We start from the raw sequence: 19,301 nt of genomic DNA, 5'->3' as shown, positions 1-19,301 counted from the left end.
TCAGTTCAGTGTGAAATTTCTTAATCATTTTTCTGAGCTGACATATCAAATTATTCTTTATTTTCCCTCTTTTAAACTCAGGATTATTTTGTTTTTAAATGTATATTTAAATTTGGGACTCCAGGAAAACCTTGATCAAGAGTATCATGTTTGTGGCAAGTTAAATATATCTTCAAATATGGTGGCTGTTCCCTTTCTTGCTGCCTAGAAGGGTGAGGGCTGCTTCGCTGGTGTTTGCAGAGGTTGCAGACCTAGCCTAGCCCACAGCCTGAATGGGGCCCACAGACATGCTTTGCTTAATCCCACGCGTTTTAAAATTTTTGAATCACTTGAAAACTTTGAAAAGTAGGGAAATTGATAGGAAAAGTCTCAATTTATAACTTCTGTTAAAACATGGGACAACGTACCCCTCTGACTATCTTTCTTGCTGAAACACGAGCATTCCGATCAGAGAGAGATTCCCACCACCCAGTCTCCCTCTGACTGGGGCCGAGTGTCTCCAGTCTTTGAGTTGGATCTGCGGTTTCCTTGTCTGAGAGAAACCAAGAAGCAGGAGATGAAAGTCTGAGTGGGCCACGTTTCTCCCTCCAGGCCCGCTTCTGCCAGCTCCTTCCCTGCCGCTGCCTTGTCTGGGCTTCTGAGGATGAGACGCCTGATTTACGTTTCCAGGGCTCTATCTTTCCCTCTTTTCAGCTTTTCCTGTTCCTACTCAAAAACAAGAACAAGGGTAGAACAATCGAAAGGCAAAAAAACTGACCCCAAACAACACTGTTCACAACAGCAAAGGCCTCGGGCTCCTGACTTCTTTTTCTGGGGAAGGTGCCCTTTTTGGTGCAGTTTCTGGAGGAAAATAGAGCAGCAGTAGGGGGGAGATCTCCACCCACCCGCTGGAGTGGCTGCAGGCGACCGGGTGATCACCTTACACACACTTACTAAAAAACCCAAACAAAACCAATATTCACTGCCTTAATGTTCTGGCATATTTCCTTCCTATTTTTCATTTATAGATAGGAAGTAGGACCATATTAGAATACTCTTTCTTGGTATCCATTTTTCACTTGGTAGTATAGTATAAGCATTTTTGTGTTTTATTGCATTTAATTCCTATTTTTAAAGATTTTTAAATTGAGGTGAAATCATAAAAATTAAAAAACATGAAATTAAACATAAAATTAAACATTTTCAAGTGAAAAATTCAATGGCCTTTAGTACATTCACAGTGTTGTACAACCACCACCTCTATCTCATTCCAAAATATTTTCATCATCCCAAAAGAAGACACACGCACACACACACACACACACAAAAGAAGTCTCCATACCCATTAGGCAGTTTCTCCCCATTTCCTCCTTCCCCCAATCCATGGAAACTACTGATCTGTGTTCTGTCTCTATGGAGTTACCTATCCTGGATTTGTCATATACATGGAATCATACAATATGTGACTTTTTTGTGTCTGCTTCTTTCACTTTTCATAATATTTTCAAGGTTTATCCACATTATAGCATTTTATTAGTACTTCATTCCTTTTTATAGCTGAGTAATATTCATACACATATTGTTATACAGGCATATATATATACTCCATTGCACACATACATTACCCCTTCAATTTGTTTATCCATTTCCACCTTCTGGCCATTATAAATAATGCTGCTGTGACCATCTGTGTACCTGTATTTGAGTACCTGTTTTCATTTCTTTGGGGTATATACCTAAGAGTTGAATTGCTGGTCATATGGTAATTCGAGGTTTAAATTTTTGAGGAAGTGCCAAACTTTTTCCACAGCAGCTGCACCATTTTGCATTCTCATAAGCAATGTACAGAGGTTCTAATTTCTCCACATCCTCACCAATAGTTGTTATAGATAGGTCGATTGATTGACTATAGCCATCTTAGTGGGTGTGAAGTGGTGCTTCATTGTGGCTTTGATTTCATTTCCCTAATTTCTAATGGCTGCAGAGTATTCCCTTTTATGGATGCCACATAGTTTACCTAGTCAATTCTCCACTGGTAAACATTGAGTCCATCTCATCTTTTTGCCCTTACATATATACTGCAGTACACACCCTCACGTTCTCAGTTGAAAGCATGGACTGTGGAGTCAGACAGATGAGGTTAGGGTATAGCATCTCCATTTACTCCTAGTGTGGTCTTAGGCAATTCACTTAACTTCTAAATCTCCGTTTCTTCATTGGTAAAATGGGAATAAATAACAGACCTGCTTCACCAAGTGTTTCAGAGGATTAAATATGAATGTGCGTAAAGCCATTAACATATGGGTTTGTACGTGGTAAGCAATCAATAGATGCTGGAATCTTTGATTTCTTCCTTAAATTCTTAGAGGTGACATTGCTGGGTCAGTACAGGTTAGGCACATATTTGAGGGCTTTTGACACACATTGCCAAATTGTCCTTTCCAGATACTAATTGACATTCCACCAGCACTGTATGCCAGTGTTTGTTTCTAGAACCTTCAACATTGGGAATTGTCATTTAAAAAATCATTGCTAACATCTGATTATTGTCTTAAATTTGCATTTTTGATTATTAATGAGCTTGAATATATTTGGGGCTTTTATATATCTCTTTTATGAATTGTCTTTTTATGTCCCATGTTCATTTTTCTCTTGGGATGATAAACTTGTCTAAATTTCTGTAAGAGCCCTTTATACAAAGATATTAACCTAACATGCCTGTCATTTTGTTAAAAAATAATTCATTTTCAGTTTGTCATGTGCATTTTAATTTCTCATAGCTACATGGCATGGCTCACCACTAAAGGATCTGTAAATACCAAACTCTTGGTGTTTCTCAGAGGGGATGGACAGAAGTTGAGCAAGTTAGGCCTCAGTTTTCCCATCTGCAAAATGGGATTGGACTAGAAAATTGCTATTTATTTCCAGATTTTATGATATTTTATGCTTTTATGAAATTTTATGATTTTATATTAACATCTTATATGATCAGTATATAGTGTTATTCAACTTCATATTTTATATTTGTATGTAATAGTAATAAGCATAAACATAATTACTCCTGTAACTGCTTTGGTATGTCTTCAGACCCTTGAGCAGAGGCTCTAAGTGTGGTATATATATACATGTGTATATATATATATATATATATATATATATATATATAAAATGTACTAGGTGAGTTGTTTATAATTTTCTTTTAAGGAATTTTAATTTTTGTATCATTGAGGCTACTATAAATCATGGATCCTTTTGTTGTTAAATAGGTATTTGATGCAGTTAATCCAACATACTCTAACTTCAAGAGCAACTTTGCGAAGAGGCTATGGGCTGAAGTTCCTGTTGCCAGTAGCCCAATCACCACAAGATGGCGGCAAAGCCAAACCAGGGATGTGGCAGCCCATTCCTTTGGGGAAGAGCCTTCAACAACTGACCTCCCAGAAACTCTGCTGAAGATAACTCCTGAGAAAGAGACCTTGATTCCAGGTGAGGTAATAAAAATGCCACAGGCCAGTTTTGAAATCTTAAAAAAAATTTGTATTCCTGAGAAAACCTTTGTCTTACAGAAATATCTGATGTCACGTTTAGTCAATTGCTTTTCTCCCTTTGAATAAGAAATCTCTAGGGGCAGGGGGAAGGGGAGGCCTGAAACAAAACCAGAAGAAAGTATGTTGTATTTTAAATGTGTCTCTGAGATTTACATTGGTAGATGATTGTTTTTGTAAAGATTTTAAGTATGTATAAATATGTGTATACATACATATGTATACACACAAATATGTATCTCTTATGTTTTGTAAAGTATAGAGTTTTTGATGACTCTGGTAAGAATCCTTGTCTACAACAGTCAGGAAAAAGATGTATTAGTAATGAAATAATTAGGTATGAAATAGGAGAAGAAAAAGATGAAAACTGGAGAGGATGAGTGGAAGAGAGAGAAAAGGAAGGAAGAGGAGAGAGATGGAGAGTAGAGAGGAGACAGAGAGAGAGAGAGGAGGAATAAGAAGAAGAAAGAAGAGAAGAGATGAGGGGAGTGGAGGGAAACAAGAAGAGAGGGAAAGAGGGAAGAGGGAAGCAAAGAGAAGGAAAGATGAGAGTGGGACAGTCTAATGCCTGCCTGGGACAGAGATGGGGAATTGGCACCAAAGCTGTGATCTGGTGGGCAGGGATCCAGGATTAACCTGTCAAAGCTTTGAAACACAAGCTCTCCTTCTAAAATATGTCTCATATTAGCACAACTTTAAAAAATTTTTTCCCAGCTTTATTGAGATTTATTTATTTTGGCTGTGCTGGGTCTTGGTTGTGGCATGGGTTGTGGCATGTGGACTCTTAGTTGTGGCATGCATGCAGGATCTAGTTCCCGGACCAGGGATCAAACCCAGGCCCCCTGCATTGGGAGTGCGGAGTCTTACCCACTGGACCACCAGGGAAGTCCCAGTTGAGATATAATTGACATATAATACTATGTGGGTTTAAGGTGTATGACATGATGACACAATGCACTTATGTATTGCAAAATGATTACCACAATAGAGTTAGTTAACATTGCCATCACGTCACATAATTACCATTTTTTTGTGGTGAGAACATTTAAGATCTATTCTCTTAGCAGTTTTCAAGTGTATAATACAGTATTGTTAACCATAATCATCATGTTATACATTAGATCCCCAGAGTTTATTCATTTTCTAATGGGAAATTTGTGCCCTTTGACTGACACCTCCCCATTTTCCCCACCCCCTAGCCCCTGGCAACCACCATTCTACTCTCTCTTTCTCTGAGTACGGCTTTTTTAGACTCCAGGTATAAGTGAGATTGTACAGTATTTGTCTTTCTCTGTCTGACTTATTTCACTTAGCATAATGCCTTCAAGTTCTATCCATGTTGAAAATGGCAGGATCTCCTTCTTTCTCATGGCTGAATAATGTTTCATTGTATGTTTATATACCCCATCTTCTTTTTTTTTATCTTTTTTCTTTTAAAAATTAATTAATTAATTTATTTTTGGCTGTGTTGGGTCTTCGTTTTCTGTGCGAGGGCTTTCTCCAGTGGCGGCAAGTGGGGGCCACTCTTCATCGCAGTGCGCGGGCCTCTCACTATCGTGGCCTCTCTTGTTATGGAGCACAGACTCCAGACGCGCAGGCTCAGTAGTTGTGGCTCACGGGCCCAGTTGCTCCGCGGCATGTGGGATCTTCCCAGACCAGGGCTCGAACCCGTGTCCCCTGCATTAGCAGGCAGATTCTCAACCACTGCGCCACCAGTGAAGCCCTACCCCATCTTCTTTGTCCATCTGTTGATGAACACTTAGATTGTTTCCATATCTTGGCAATTGTGGATAACTCTTCGAGATCCTATTTTCATTTCCTTTGGATAAATACCCCGAAGTGGAATTGCTGGATCATTGCTGATAGTTCTATTTTTACTTTTCTGAGGAACCTCCATACTGTTTTCCATAGTGACTGCATGAATTTACATTCCCACCAATAGGAGCACAACCTTTTTTATTCCCATCCTTCAGAAGCAAAACTTGACACTTAGTGATTTAATTTCTGTTCTTCCTTTTTAAAATCCTAGGCAACGTAATTCATTGTCTTATCAGCATGTTTAAGACAAATGGTAACTTAGTGCCACTCTCTTCTCAATGACATTAGACACAGTGAGGCACCGTAGTCCTGCAGATTGAAAGGGAGCTCAAATCATTTTTAAACCAATGAAATTTTCCTGTAATAGTAAGTATCAACACAGAAAATAGCTTATTGAAGCAGTAGGAGAAAAAGGGTTGTAAGAAAGGTCATCCTTATGGCTATCTTCTGAAAGATGTTTTAATTGAGGGGTGATTTTCATGCTAACTGTATCAGAGGAATTTCTGGCTAAAATTAAGGGCTCCCTTTTCCTTCATAGGTCCTTAATTAATTAATTACTTTCAAATAAAGCATTGCATGAGAAATTCAGAATTCTAAGAGAGATTATCAGTCAAAATAATTTTACAAGAAAGTATATTTCATTTTCTCTTTAAGTTAATACTGCATATTAATCAGAAACATTGGTTTCTCAGTGTTTTGCTGGTGGGGTTTCTTTCTTTTTGTTCCAGAAGGGTGAACCCTGAAGACCCTCCCATCCTAAAAGGGATGTTTGTAGAGAGGTTCATTTGCAGTCATGCTCTGTGGACAAAACCTGAGAGGTCCCGGATTCCTTAGGCTGGTGGACCTGACCTCTTTGTTGATAACTGGGGTGATTGTCAGCACTAGCATTCAAATGTAACTTTTTCTTTCTCATTTGAGGTTCAGAGAGCTGGCTTCTTCTCCTCTTTACTTGTCTACAAATAAGACAAAACAAGGATGCATAATTTTGCAAGACAAAGAGTAAGATCTAAAACGTTGCTGAAGGGGCTTCCCTGGTGGCACAGTGGTTGAGAATCCGCCTGCCAATGCAGGGGACACGGGTTCAATCCCTGGTCCGGGAAGATCCCACATGCCGCGGGGCAACTAAGCCTGTGTGCCACAACTACTGAGCCCGCAAGCCACAAGTACTGAGGCTGTGTGCTGCAACTACTGAAGCCCGTGCACCTAGAGCCCGTGCTCCACAACAAGGGAAGCCACTGCAATGAGAAGTCCGTGCACCGCAACGAAGAGTAACCCCCCCTCACCGCAACTAGAGAAAGCCCACACGCAGCAATGAAGACCCAGCACAGCCAAAAATAAATAAATAAATAAAATACATTAAAATAAAAAAGAAATGCCTTTAAAAAAAAAATAAAACTTTGCAGAACATTTCATGTTTTCATCCCTCTTTCCTCCTTGAAATTAGACTTTGGATTCCTCCTTCCTCTTAGACTTTGGATAGCCCAGAAATTGAGGTGTTGGGCTCTAGGAACATCAGTGACAGTTTATCTAGCACACATTTGTCCAAACGAAGAAGGGACTGTCATATCTCAAAAGGCCAAGATACTTAATCTAGTGGCCCCACGGTTCCGCTGATGAACAAGTGATATAGCAGATATTTAGCTTTAGAGGATGACTTGTCAAAGTTTTCAGTGCAGTTAAGTATGGTAAAGGGCTTTCTCAGTCTTGAGAAGAGACTAGAAATGGACAATAACAATGCAAATAACATTGACTCTTCCATGACCTTAACTTAGGAAGAATCTTACTAAAGTCATCTCAAGCTAGCTTTACATCTTTGTGCAACAGGAAGAGGGAGAGGCAAAGTGATTTTCTTGTGATCATGTAGTGAACGTCAATGATTGGAAGGCAAGCATCCCATAGTGATTTCCTGGCAGGATGATCACAGCCTGGGCAAACCAGGTACCCTTCGCTCCATCATTTTAAACTATTGAACTGTTCGTATCCATTCTTCAAATCCGCAAATGTGTCCTTTCCAGGCAGACATAAAGCATTTCTGCTGCTGCTGCTGTTGGGGTCAGGTCTTTAATCTTAGCATTTCCTCCTGGTTTTGGAAGCCATTGAGGCAATTTCTTATCCAGTGTTCACTTATGAACCCAGTGCTCTGCATAGGCCCTGTGCCGCCCTCTCCACCCCACCCCACCCAGGATTTTGCAGAGACGAGGGCCTGTATCTTCACATTCCATTCTATGGTACATGCCAAGGGCTGACCTCCAACCAAAGGTTTAAAAGATTATATTGTTTTAAAAACCAAATTCAAAGCTAAATGTTTTTCTGGCAGGATCCTACAAAGAGCCACTGAAGACCCCCAACAAAGGAAGTTTTGAAACAAATAACTCTGCTCTCCATTTTTGCAAGGCACCTCATGCACTGGACGGAGGCAAGAGGAAAACTGTTGCCTCAAAAGGCCAGGTAGGTAAAGAGAGAAAACTGAAGATCTCACATCTTGAGAAGCTCAGACAACTGAGTCCCAAATGTGAGGTAAGAGCTGGCTTAGCTGCTGTGACGAATCAATAAGAAGATGACGGGTTCCTAACAGAAAGAAATGAGTCTGTGAAGGACATGAAAAGAGGCGTTTCCAAAAAGAAATAGAATACCTGGCAAATACACAAAAAAGGGTTTAATTAGCATCAGTCAAAAAAGTGAAAATGAGACTAACCATCAAAAAGGTAAAGACTAAAAATAGAATAAAATTATACGTACTATGGTATGTTTCCTCTCAGCCAAAAGTTCTCTTGTACAATAATTTCCAAACTATTTGGAAAGTATGTGGTGACTTGGTCTGCCCTTTGGGGTCTCTCAGGATCAGTTTGACTCTTTGTCTATAAGATGGTCTTTTAAATATTTCCCTTACGTCTTTGTTGTTGTTGTTTTTTTAGTTTCTCTACTAAGTTAATTTAATTCTTTTAAGTATCTTATTTATTATGGTTTTAAGATCATAGGAGTCTGCCCTAAATCCTTTGTGCACATTAAATATCAGTAGCACGTTTCTAGGTTTATCAAATCCCATGAAGAGCCTCTGAAGGAATCAATGTTTCATTTAGAAAACTTTGAACTAGGAATGTCATAAATTCTCAATTTAGGCAAAGTTACTCATTGAGTGTGTGCTTCCTGTGTTTGGCATATATATCTTGCTGGAGGAACAATAAAATATTGTGAATGTAAAATTTAATTATTTGAACTCATATGCAGTTGGAAACAAATGTTATTAGAGCAGGTCTTTTGCTGGGTGCTTATTGTTGGGTAAGGGTTTGGGGTGGGTGGATGGTCAAGGGGTTCTATTGAGGTAACTATGGGTGCTGTTGAGCTCATGCCCAGGCCTGGCTATTAACACCACTGTCCTTTCCACCCTCTGGTGCTGTTTGGAGTTTTTACTGCCCTGACCATCACGACTTCCCTTTTCCTTCCTCTTATGCTGTCTGGTAACTCGTGGCAGCAAAGTTGGTGGCTCTGTCTGTGGGGTCACAATGGTGTTGGCAAGTTACTATTGTTATAGCAATTGTTATCCAGCCAGAACATCAACCCAGCATCACTGAAGAACCTGGGCAGGGAATAAGGGAAGCCTTTTTACTACTTTATGTAGAGCATTTGTTGTCATGACTAACTGGAAGTCTAACATCAGCAAGAATGGTGCAGATGTATAAAGTGAGGTCTTTTACCTTGACAGTAAAAGTGTGTCTTCATGTGGTCCTCAGAGATCATCTGGAGGGTGTTTCCACAATGAGACCTGCATAACTCTAGAGACTTCAGAATTCTCATATCCAGTCAGCTCTATGCCAAGTTGCTCATTAAAGTATTGGGTTGGCCAAAAAGTTCGTTTGGGTTTTTCCATAAGATCTTACAGGAAAACCCGAATGAACTTCTTGGCCAACCCGATAATAAGTGGCTCTCACCTAGGGAAGAGTATCCCTGGGTATATCGAGCAGAAGCACACTGTCTGGGCAATGCCTTGGTCCGCTTTGAGGTAACTATGGGATTCTGAAGAAGTGAATCTGTGAAGAGTTACATTGAGCTACTGGCCAGCAGGTCATTGTAGGAATGTTATTTTATACCAGTGCTTCTCAAACGGGGGCTACTTTGCTCCCCAGAGGACATCTGACAAAGTCTGAAGACATTTTTGATTATCACAACCAGGGATAGGTATCTAGTAGACCACAATAATGCATTACCTGCCAATAGTTCTGAAGTTGTGAAGCCCTTCTTTATAATTAATTGTTCTACTTTGAATACCTAAAAATCCATGATTCATTGACTATGAATGAATGCCTATTATGTGACACAATATCTGGGAAGAAAACCAAAATATCAAAATGATGTTCAGCAGAGAGACTTCTGTCTGAAGTATGGTGATCCAGTGATTAAATGTATTGTTGTGAAAGAGAAAAAAGAGAATCTTCTGTGTTTTAACTATTTACTATTATATTTCTAGGATAAGTACTTTTCTTTCCCCTTTTTACTAATTTCCCATCTGTTTTTGATTGAAGTTGGAAGTAAGAACACCAGGAGTGTTCTTTATATACTGGCCCAGAGAGATAGCAATCAGAGTTTTGTGCTCATGGAAATTTAGGCAATTTACTTAAGCTCTCTCTGACTTGATATTCCCATTTCTCATGGGTAAAGGTGTTAGTGGAAAAGGACCTTTAAGATAATAAGTTTAATCCCAACATATTACAGATGAGGAAAATTGAGGTCCAGAGAAAATGTCAGTAACAGACTGAGAGACCATCTCTGGGTTGAATGCTGAGAGACACCCCTTGAAATAAATCTTTCTTGGGGAAAGCATTCTTACTAATACTCAACTTTATTGTTTTGAGGAGGTCTTTTAATTTCAGAGAGTACTAGAAATACAACATTTCAGTTCTTGCAGGCTTTGATGATGTCACTGGCATATGGTTGGTTTGTGCGCTAAAAGAATTTTTAGGCCAGAAGAATAAAAGAGGATTTTATTGTAGCTGAGTGATACCCTCCCTCTGGAGTTGTTGGGGAGATTACAAATAATATAGCAGTAAAACGCTCAGCACTGTGTTTATTACACAGTGGTTAGCTAATAAATAATGGCAATTATTCTAGTGTTGGTTTCGGTGATGTGTAGTCTTTGAACTTTGCAGTGAATTATCAGTTTTAATTCTATACCATACAACACATCTGAGATGTACACATATGTTTCTGAATAAGTAATCTCTTTGTGTTTGTTTTCAGAAAAGCTTAAACCAGCTATTATCAACCCAGAAAGTGGCTCAGCAGGTTAATGGGAAAATGCAGCTCTGCGAGCAATCCCAATGCATTTGGAAAGGTATGGGCCAAAGATTTTCTGTTTGTCCTTCTTTCCTACCCTCCTGTCTCCCTGCCTCCTTCATTTCTTCCTTATCTTAAAATATTTTATTTTTATATTTATTAGAACAAACTCAACATAATTGTAAAATGTAGATAATTCTCGTGATCCTCTGTCTTAACCATCCCTACCACCACTTCCCATTTCCCAGAGGCAACCACCCTTAGCTCTTCCAGCTATGCCCCCTGGTATTTACATCTATGTTCTAAGTAATATTTGTAAACTGCTATTTTTTTTTTTTTTTTTACAATTTTAGACTTTATCACAACTTTCTAGCATAGTAAGAACTTAGCTCTCCTCCTGTTTCATTCACCTCCCTCAGTCTATTTATATTACACTTTTAAAGAGTAAAGTTAGTATTTAACGTTTACATCATATTACTATAAAACTATTATTTCCTGTCAAGCCAAATAGTGTACTATAACTATGCCTCTTTTCTAGTATAACCTTTTTTTCCCTAGAATTAAAAAGTTGCTTTATTTTTTCGTTTATTAGATACCTGTGAAACTATGACTGTTTTCCCTAAATGCTCCCATGTTTTGTTCCACAGCCATCACTAACATTTTCCACATACCCACCCACATCAGTTCTTGTTTTCCTTGGTGGCCTCCTACCCAGAGCCTGCTGAACACGCTGCTCTCTTGGCCAGCCCCACAGTTGTGATTCTGGGACTTCTCTTCTCCGATGTTAGATCCGCTATTTTCTGGCAGCCATGTCGTGCTCTTTCTGGGTTTGCTGGTCTGAAAATGTGCTTACTCTACTTTTACACTTGATTCATAGTTTGGCTGGCTACAGATTCTAGCTTCACTCAGAATTTTGTGAAAAAAGGCATTGCTTTATTGTTTTCTAGCGTCCACTGTTGCTGCTGAGAAGTTATATGATGTTGTGACTTCCTGTCGTTTGTATGCCACCTGCTTTTTCTCTCTGAATGCAGACAGAAAAATCTCTTATCATTAGTGTTTTAAAATTTCATGATGATAAAGCTTCGTGTAGATTTAAAAAAAAACAAACCTCATTATAACTGACAAGCCCACTGGTGGATCTTTTCAATCTTGGAGACCTATGTCTTTTAATTCTTGGAAAGTTTCTTGAAATATTCTTTAGTAATTTCTTCACCTTTGTTTCTTTTTTCTTTCTTTCTGAAATGTTGACCATAATTGTTGGTCCTTCTGGATTAGTTCTCTTATTTTTTTCTATTCTATTTTTCATCTCACTTTTTCTTCTACTTTGTAGGTGGTTACCTCATTCTGTCCACTAGCCTTGCGATTAAATTTTTTATTTTGGCTATCCTAGTTTTAATCTCTTTCTCTCTCTTTCACTCTCTCTCTCCCCCCTATACCCCTTCCTCCCTCCCTCCCTTCCTTCCTTCCTTCCTTTCTTCCTTCCTTCCTTCCTTCTTTCCTTCCTTCCTTCCTTCCTTCTCTCTTTCTCTCTTTCCAGCATCCTGTTCATGCTTCATGTATATACTATTTTCTCTTATTTCTCTGAAAAAATTTCACATACAGTTTTGGAAGGATTGCTGTTCTTCCTGAATTGTCTTTCTTTGCTTAGCTCCTCCCGCAGTAGTTTTGGTTTCCCTCTTTCAGAGTGAAGAAGGCTTCAGTGAAGCTTCCTGAAATGTGTGGTGTTCTAGAAATAGTACTAAGGTAAAGAGCTGTGACCTGCCAAATTCACTATGACAATTTTCACTCTATCTGTTTTTGCTGGTGCTCTTGAGTTAAGAGGTTGTCACTTTTTTGGTTTATTCAGGGAGTAAACATCTGGTTTCTTTTGACATGTGCACGTGTGTGTATGTACAGGTTATTTGTGTGTGTGTGTGTGCGTGTGAACTTGACAGTCTTATAACCAAACTCATCTCATTCTAAACCTTCCCTGTGCCTCTGAGCCCTGACCCCTTGTGGGGTTTCTGCAAGACAAATCAGCTTGCTTCTCTTCACCATGCCCCCTCTATAGGCACTTGAGGGTCATTTCTTATGTTCCTCCTGGTCAGTTATCAAACCTTTATTCATTTTGCAGAAAACTACTGTAATGTCTTCTTACTGCTATTTCACTCCCACACTCTTTGTTCTTATATCTTCACACCTTAAAAAAGTCATTTGCTGTCATTCTAGTGAGGCTGAAAATAGGAGGCAGAGGAAATACACTTATGTGACCATTCTTCTGACTTGACTTGCAAGTCTGTTGCTCTGCTTTAGATAGATGACTTTGGTGGCAGCACTGAGGAAGATATGAAGGCACGGGCTGTTGGAAGCAGAGTCTGATTGAAAGGAATGTTCTATGAAGGGCTCTGTTCTTAATTCTTTTAAGGGGAGTTAAAGTGTGAAACAGATTCCACGTAAGCCAGGTAACTACTCTTAGGCAAGTGGATCACTGGGACAAATTTTATCCAGGTGCTGTGCATATAAAGTATTTCTTCATGCCTCACCCATATTTGCTAAGACTCTGAAACCTCACAGTAGGCACCTCCTGTGACTTGTAAGTATACCTATTGGGGCCAAAGCTGGTAGAAATCTTTGGTTGGTGATGTCATGTGTGCATCACGGTGACTCTGCAGCCATGCAGTGGGGAGATATTGCTACTGTGGCAGTTTCTAGAAGGTCCTCCTTCCATGCTGCATTTAGTGCCCCCAAAGTCAAATTTACCCTGCACCCCACGTGTTCGCCTTCCTAGTTCCTCTTTCCATCTTGGAAGTCTTTGTGTCATTCATGAGATTGTTATCATGGTTGGAAAATAATTGATTAGGAGCCTAGCTCTGTGAGAGAAACTTAAGAGAACTAGTGGTTCAACTCATAAATGCCAGGGAAACTTGCCTGTTAAATTTCCCTCTGGGATAAGATAACTTTGTGCATGTGTATTTTTCATGCCTCTGTTTCCCAGCAGTATAAAAGGGACATAAACGGAGTTAGATGCCTAAAAGTAGGCACAAAAAGTTAAGGCCTGCTGAATATTCTTTTGGGAGGTTTGGGAATGTACAGTTGGATGAATGAGTGAAACTTATCTTTTACTTCTTTATCCTTTTCCTTAGAGTTATAATTTCTTAAAAGCAAAATAAAATATCTGGGGACACGTCTTACCTTAGCTCTCCCATTTCTTCTGATGGCAACAAGTTTGTGTTTCTGTAACATGCTGAAGATTTGATGTAGAATAGAAATTGTATATTCTATAAAGGCAGAGAGAATGTACCTGTATTATTTTGTTATCCTAGGAGATCTATCTATCTCTATGTATCTATGTATCTATCTATCTGTCTACAATCTATCCATCCATCCATCCTATTCTTTAGAGAAGTTTTGAGTTCACAGCAAAATTGAATGGAAAATACAGAGAGTTCTCCTATATCCCCTGCCCCAACACATGCACAACTTCCCCCGCTACCAACATCCCACACTAGAATAGTACATTTGTTATCATCGATGAACATACATGGACACACTGTTATCACCCAAAGTCCATAGTTTACTTTAGGGTTCACTCTTGGTGTTGTGTATTCTGTGGATTTTGACAAATGTGTAATGACATATAGCCACCGTTATAACAGCATGTAGAGTAGTTTCACTGTTCTAGAAATCCTTTGTACTTCGCCTATTCATCTCTCCCTCCTCCTCTAACCCTGGCAAACTTTTCACTGTATCCATAGTTTTGCCTTTCCTAGAATGTCATTTAGTTGGAATCATACAGTGTGTAGCCTTTTCAGATTGGCTTCTTTCATTTAGTAATATGCATTTAAGTGTCCTCCATGTCTTCTCATGGCTTCATAGCTCATTTCTTTTTAGCGCTAAATGATATTCTATTGTCTGGATGTACCACAGTTTATTTATCCATTCACCTATTCAAAGACATCTTGGTTGCTTCCAAGTTTTGGCAATTATGAATAAAGCTGCTATAAACATCTGTGTGAAGGTTTCTCTGTGGACATAAGCTTTCTACTCACTTGGGTAAATACCAAGGAGTGCGTTTGCTGGATTGTATGATAAGAGCATATTTAGTTTCATATGAAACTGCCAAACTGTCTTCCAAAGTGGCTGTACCATTTTGCATTCCCACCAGCAATGAATGAAAGCTCCTGTTGTTCCACATCCTTGCCAGAATTTGGTGTTTGTCAGCGTTTTGGATTTTGGCCATTCTAACAGATGTGCAGTGGTGTCTCATTATTGTTTTAACTTGCAATTCTCTAATGAAATATGATGTTGAACATATTTTCTTATGCTTATTTGCCATCTTCTTTGGTGAGGTGTCCAGATCTTTGGCCCATTTTTAAATTGAGTTTTTTGTTTTCTTATTGTTGAGGTTTAAGAGTTTCTTTGTATGTTTTGGATAACAGTCCTTTATCACATATGTCTTTTGCAAATATTTTTTCTCAGTCTGTGGTTTATCTTCTCATTCTTTAGACATGTCTTTTGCAGAGCAGAAGTTTCTAATTTTAATGAAGTCCAGCATATCAGTGATTTCTTTCATGGATCATGCTTTTGGTGTTGTATTTAAAAAGTCACTGCCAGGGAATTCCCTGGCGGTCCAGTGAATTAAAGACTCAGTGCTTTCACTGCCATGGGCCCGGGTTCAATCCCTGGTTGGGGAACTAAGATCCTGTAAGCTGTGTGGTGTGGCCGGAAAAAAAAAAAAAAAAGTCACTGCCAAAACCAAGGACATCTAGATTTTCTCTCGTGTTATTTTCTAGGAGTTTTATAGCTTTGTGTTTTACTTTTAGGTCCACGATCCATTGTGAGTTAATTTTTGAGAAGGGTATAAGGTCTGTGTTTAGATACATTTTTAAAAATTGAAGTATAGTTGATTTACAACATTGTGTTAGTTTCAGGTGTACAGCAAAGTGATTTGATTATTTTTTTTTCCAGATTGCGTGTGGATGTCCAGTTGTTCCAACACCATTTGTTGAAAAAACTGACTTTTCTCCATTGTATTTCCTTTGCTCCTTTGTCAAAGATCCGTTGACTGTATTTGTGGGGCTCTATTTCTGGGCTCTCTATTCTGTTCCATTGATCTATTTGTCTATTCTTTTGCCAATACTACACTGTCTTGATTACTGTAGCTTTTTAGTGAGTCTTAAAGTCAGATAGCGTAGGTCCTTCAGCTTGGTTCTTCTCCCTCAATATTGTGTTGACTTTTCTCCATATACGCTTTAAAATCAGCTTGTCAGTGTCCACAAAATAACTTGTTGGGATTTTAACTGGTATAGCACTGAATCTATAAATCAAGGTGGAAAGAGCTAACATGTTAATAATACTGAGTCTTTTTATCCATGTACATGGAATATGTCTTCATTTATTTAGCTTTTCTTTGATTAGAGTTTTGTAGTTTTCCTCACATAGATCTTGTACATATTTTGTTAGATTTATACCTAAGTTTTTCATTTTTGAGATACTTATGTAAATGGTATTGTGCTTTTAATTTTAAATTCCAATTGCTTATTGCTGGTATATAAGAAAGCAGTTGACTTTTGTATATTAATCTTATATCTTTCTATAATCACTCATTAGTTCCAGGAGTTTTTTGTTGATTCTTTGGGTATTGCTTTTTTTTTTTTTTTTTAATATAGAACATTATGTTAGCTTCAGGTGTGCAATGTAATGATATATTTGTATATATTGCAAAATGATCACCACAATAAGTTTAGTTTACAACTGTCACCAGATATAGTTACAGAATTTTTTTCTTATGTTGAGAACTTTTAAGATCTACTTTTTAAGCAACTTTCAAAGATGCCATACATGCTTTACATTAAATTCTCATGACTTATTTATTTTGTAACTGGAAGTTTGTACTTGATTTTTTTTTGAACCTTTATCAGCAGTGCTTGAGTATGTATTTCTAGTAACCTTGTAGTTCTGCCCACAACTGCAGGTTTTCATAGTTAACGTTGCGACGATGAGTAACAATCTGGCTTCTTGGTATAGCATTGTGAAGCTCTCATTCTTTTATCAGAAGCCATGTGGTCGTAGGACCACAAGTTACCTGGGGGGGCTCATTTCCTGTTGATCATGTCATTCTCAGTTTGATTACAAGCCAAGTGGCTGGAAAGATGAAAAGACAGTGGCTTGTGGTTTACACTTAGTGGGGTCATTTGATGAGAAGTAAAACTGAGCACAAGATATAACCTTGAATTCAGATAGTCATGGGTAACACTAGCCAAAAGTAACTCTGTGTGCTCTGGTACAGAAACAGTGAGAGAAAGAGCCAAAATCAATGACTCAACAGTCTTATTGACAAAGACTCAGAGTAGGGCTTAGGTCTATTAGATAATTGTTGATGTTATAGATACATGGATATGTGAACATTACTTTGGTTTTAAAATCTCAAGTGACAGAATAAATATTCAAAGCATGATGTAGTGTCTCTGTGTGCTCCCCACAAAATCTGTCATTACATTTAGGCCTGATACTCATGTGCTTTTTATTAGAAAATGTCATTGAATATTTTTTTAAAAATTGTTTAAATTAATACTGAAGTCTTTTTCTTCCTTTCCTCCCCCTGCAACTTATAATTCAATTTTATCATGATGACCACTTTGTTTTACACCCCCCTTATCTCTTAATACCTGCAAGGATAAAGATTTTGTTTTCAGGATTATAGTGTAGAACTGTTCATTTCTTGTAGGCTGCAGTGATGGAGTCAGAGATGAATACTTCCACATTCAAAGATTCAGTGATATAAACTATTCCATACTCCAACCAGAGGTGAAGATTCATCTTACCGCTCTTCGAAATGACTATTGTAAGTTATTGCTTAGATCATGAATTGAAAAGTTGAAATGACAAAATGTATTCTGTGCTCTGGCATAAACTTGAAATTTGATTCTGGAAGAACCAGATGGCCTTGTGCCTCATGCTTAAATGGTGTACCATCCAAATATGGTTAATATAGTGGTTTTTTCATTGTGGAATTTTCATGTTCAGGAATGGGTATTGTTGGTCTTGGTGAGGCACAAGAACTACACATTACGTTTTACTGTGTTAGAATGAAGTGTATAAGTGGTAGCCTATTCTTATTCTTATCTTTTATTTATTTATTTACACTCATTGCTTTTATTTTTTATTTAAAAAAATTTTTATTGGAGTATAGTTGATTTACAATGTTGTGTTAGTTTCAGGTATACAGCAAAGTGAATCTGTTATATATATACATATATCCACTCTTTTTGCTTATATTTTAAACATGGATAAATCTTATCAAACAACCACATTGGCTCTTTGTCTCTAGCTTCTTCTTATGTCACTAGCTTGTGATCTAGTTGGGAAAATGGGAATAACCCACATTGACCTGCTACCAACATGCCAATGTAGAGTATAAATAATAAATTGTGGGGTTTAAGGAGTTATAAGGACTGTAAGTAGTTTGCTGATCTTTGGATTTGTCCAGAAAGGCTTTGTGGAGACATTCAGACTTGAGATGGGTCTTAAAAGATGGGTAGGACTTGGAGGAGTGGAAGAGAGAAGACAGAGCATTTTCAGTGGTGTTAGCAGCATGAATAAAGGCAGGATGTTGGTAATTCATGGTAATTAATGGCAATGAAGAGGATACACTGGGGACTGGTGAATAGGAGATGGATGCAGATTATGGATATATTTCAAATCCTGATGTAGATTTTTAGATTTGTTGTGGGAATTCTCAACTAGGAGAAATATCAAAGGAAAATTCATGGCAGAGTATGCAGAATGCCTTTAGCAGGAGAGCTACCAAAAAGTAAGGGACTGTTTTCTCTCCATGAGAAAAAGTATATGGGAAGAGGGACAAGTTTAAGATTATTCCACGTTTTGGGGGCTTCCCTGGTGGCGCAGTGGTTGGGAGTCTGCCTGCCAATGCAGGGGACACGGGTTCGAGCCCTGGTCTTGGAGGATCCCACATGCCGCGGAGCGACTGGGCCTGTGGGCCACGATTGCTGAGCCTGTGCGTCTGGAGCCTGTGCTCCGCAACAAGAGAGGCCGCGATGACGAGAGGCCCGCGCACCGCGATGAAGAGTGGCCCCCACTTGCTGCAACTGGAGAGGGCCCTCGCACAGAAACGAAGACCCAGCACAGCCATAAATAGATAAAATAAATAAATAAAGATACATGAAATTGCTAAAATTATATATAAAAAAAAAGAGATTATTACACGTTTTGAAGCAGGGGAAGGATGGTGTCACTGAGAAGACAAGTTAGCAGGAGAAGCCATGTGAGGAGGGAAGATTATTCTTGCAGTATTACACTTGAGGAGACAGTGAGATATACAAGAGTTTCTGGCAGGTTATTAGAAATGAGGTTTGTAGTTGAAAGAGGGGAAAGGCTAGAGTGTAGGTCAGATGAGTATGATTGAAGCTGAGAGCCCTGGTGAGCTCTCCTGGTGAGGGAGAAAGGAGCAGAGGGAAGAGGTCTGCTTCTGGGTAGCATTCACAGAGACGAATGAGCAGGAAAAAGCAAAATCGTTAAAGGGAACAGTTCTCCTACCATTCTCCTCCTATACCTCCTTCTCTCAGCGAATTTATTGCCATGACTAATGAAAATTGAAGAATTCATTTCAAGAGATGTTTAAAAAGCACAACACTCATATTAAAAAAAAGTAAACAAAAACCTTTTGTCCCTACTTCCCCTTCAGGCCAT

The 19,301-nt window shown here is 38.6% G+C and overlaps 1 protein-coding gene across 2 annotated transcripts in view; it reads left to right on the top strand.

Annotated features, from left to right (window-relative positions):
- Positions 1-19,301, top strand: part of CDC20B (cell division cycle 20B) — a 62,038-nt gene that overhangs the window by 21,327 nt on the left and 21,410 nt on the right. For both annotated transcript variants that reach the window (XM_082382373.1, XM_082382372.1), the window contains exons 3-6: positions 3,246-3,465; positions 7,660-7,790; positions 10,578-10,671; positions 17,320-17,436. In XM_082382373.1, coding sequence (XP_082238499.1) covers positions 3,246-3,465; positions 7,660-7,790; positions 10,578-10,671; positions 17,320-17,436 — 562 coding nt within the window. The remainder of the gene's footprint in view (positions 1-3,245; positions 3,466-7,659; positions 7,791-10,577; positions 10,672-17,319; positions 17,437-19,301) is intronic.

Source organism: Balaenoptera borealis, assembly GCF_965194805.1.
Source record: "Balaenoptera borealis genome assembly, chromosome: 2".
NCBI classification, from domain to species: domain Eukaryota; kingdom Metazoa; phylum Chordata; class Mammalia; order Artiodactyla; family Balaenopteridae; genus Balaenoptera; species Balaenoptera borealis.
The sequence above is the reverse complement of the archived record's forward strand: the minus strand, read 5'-3'. Positions and strand labels throughout refer to the sequence as shown.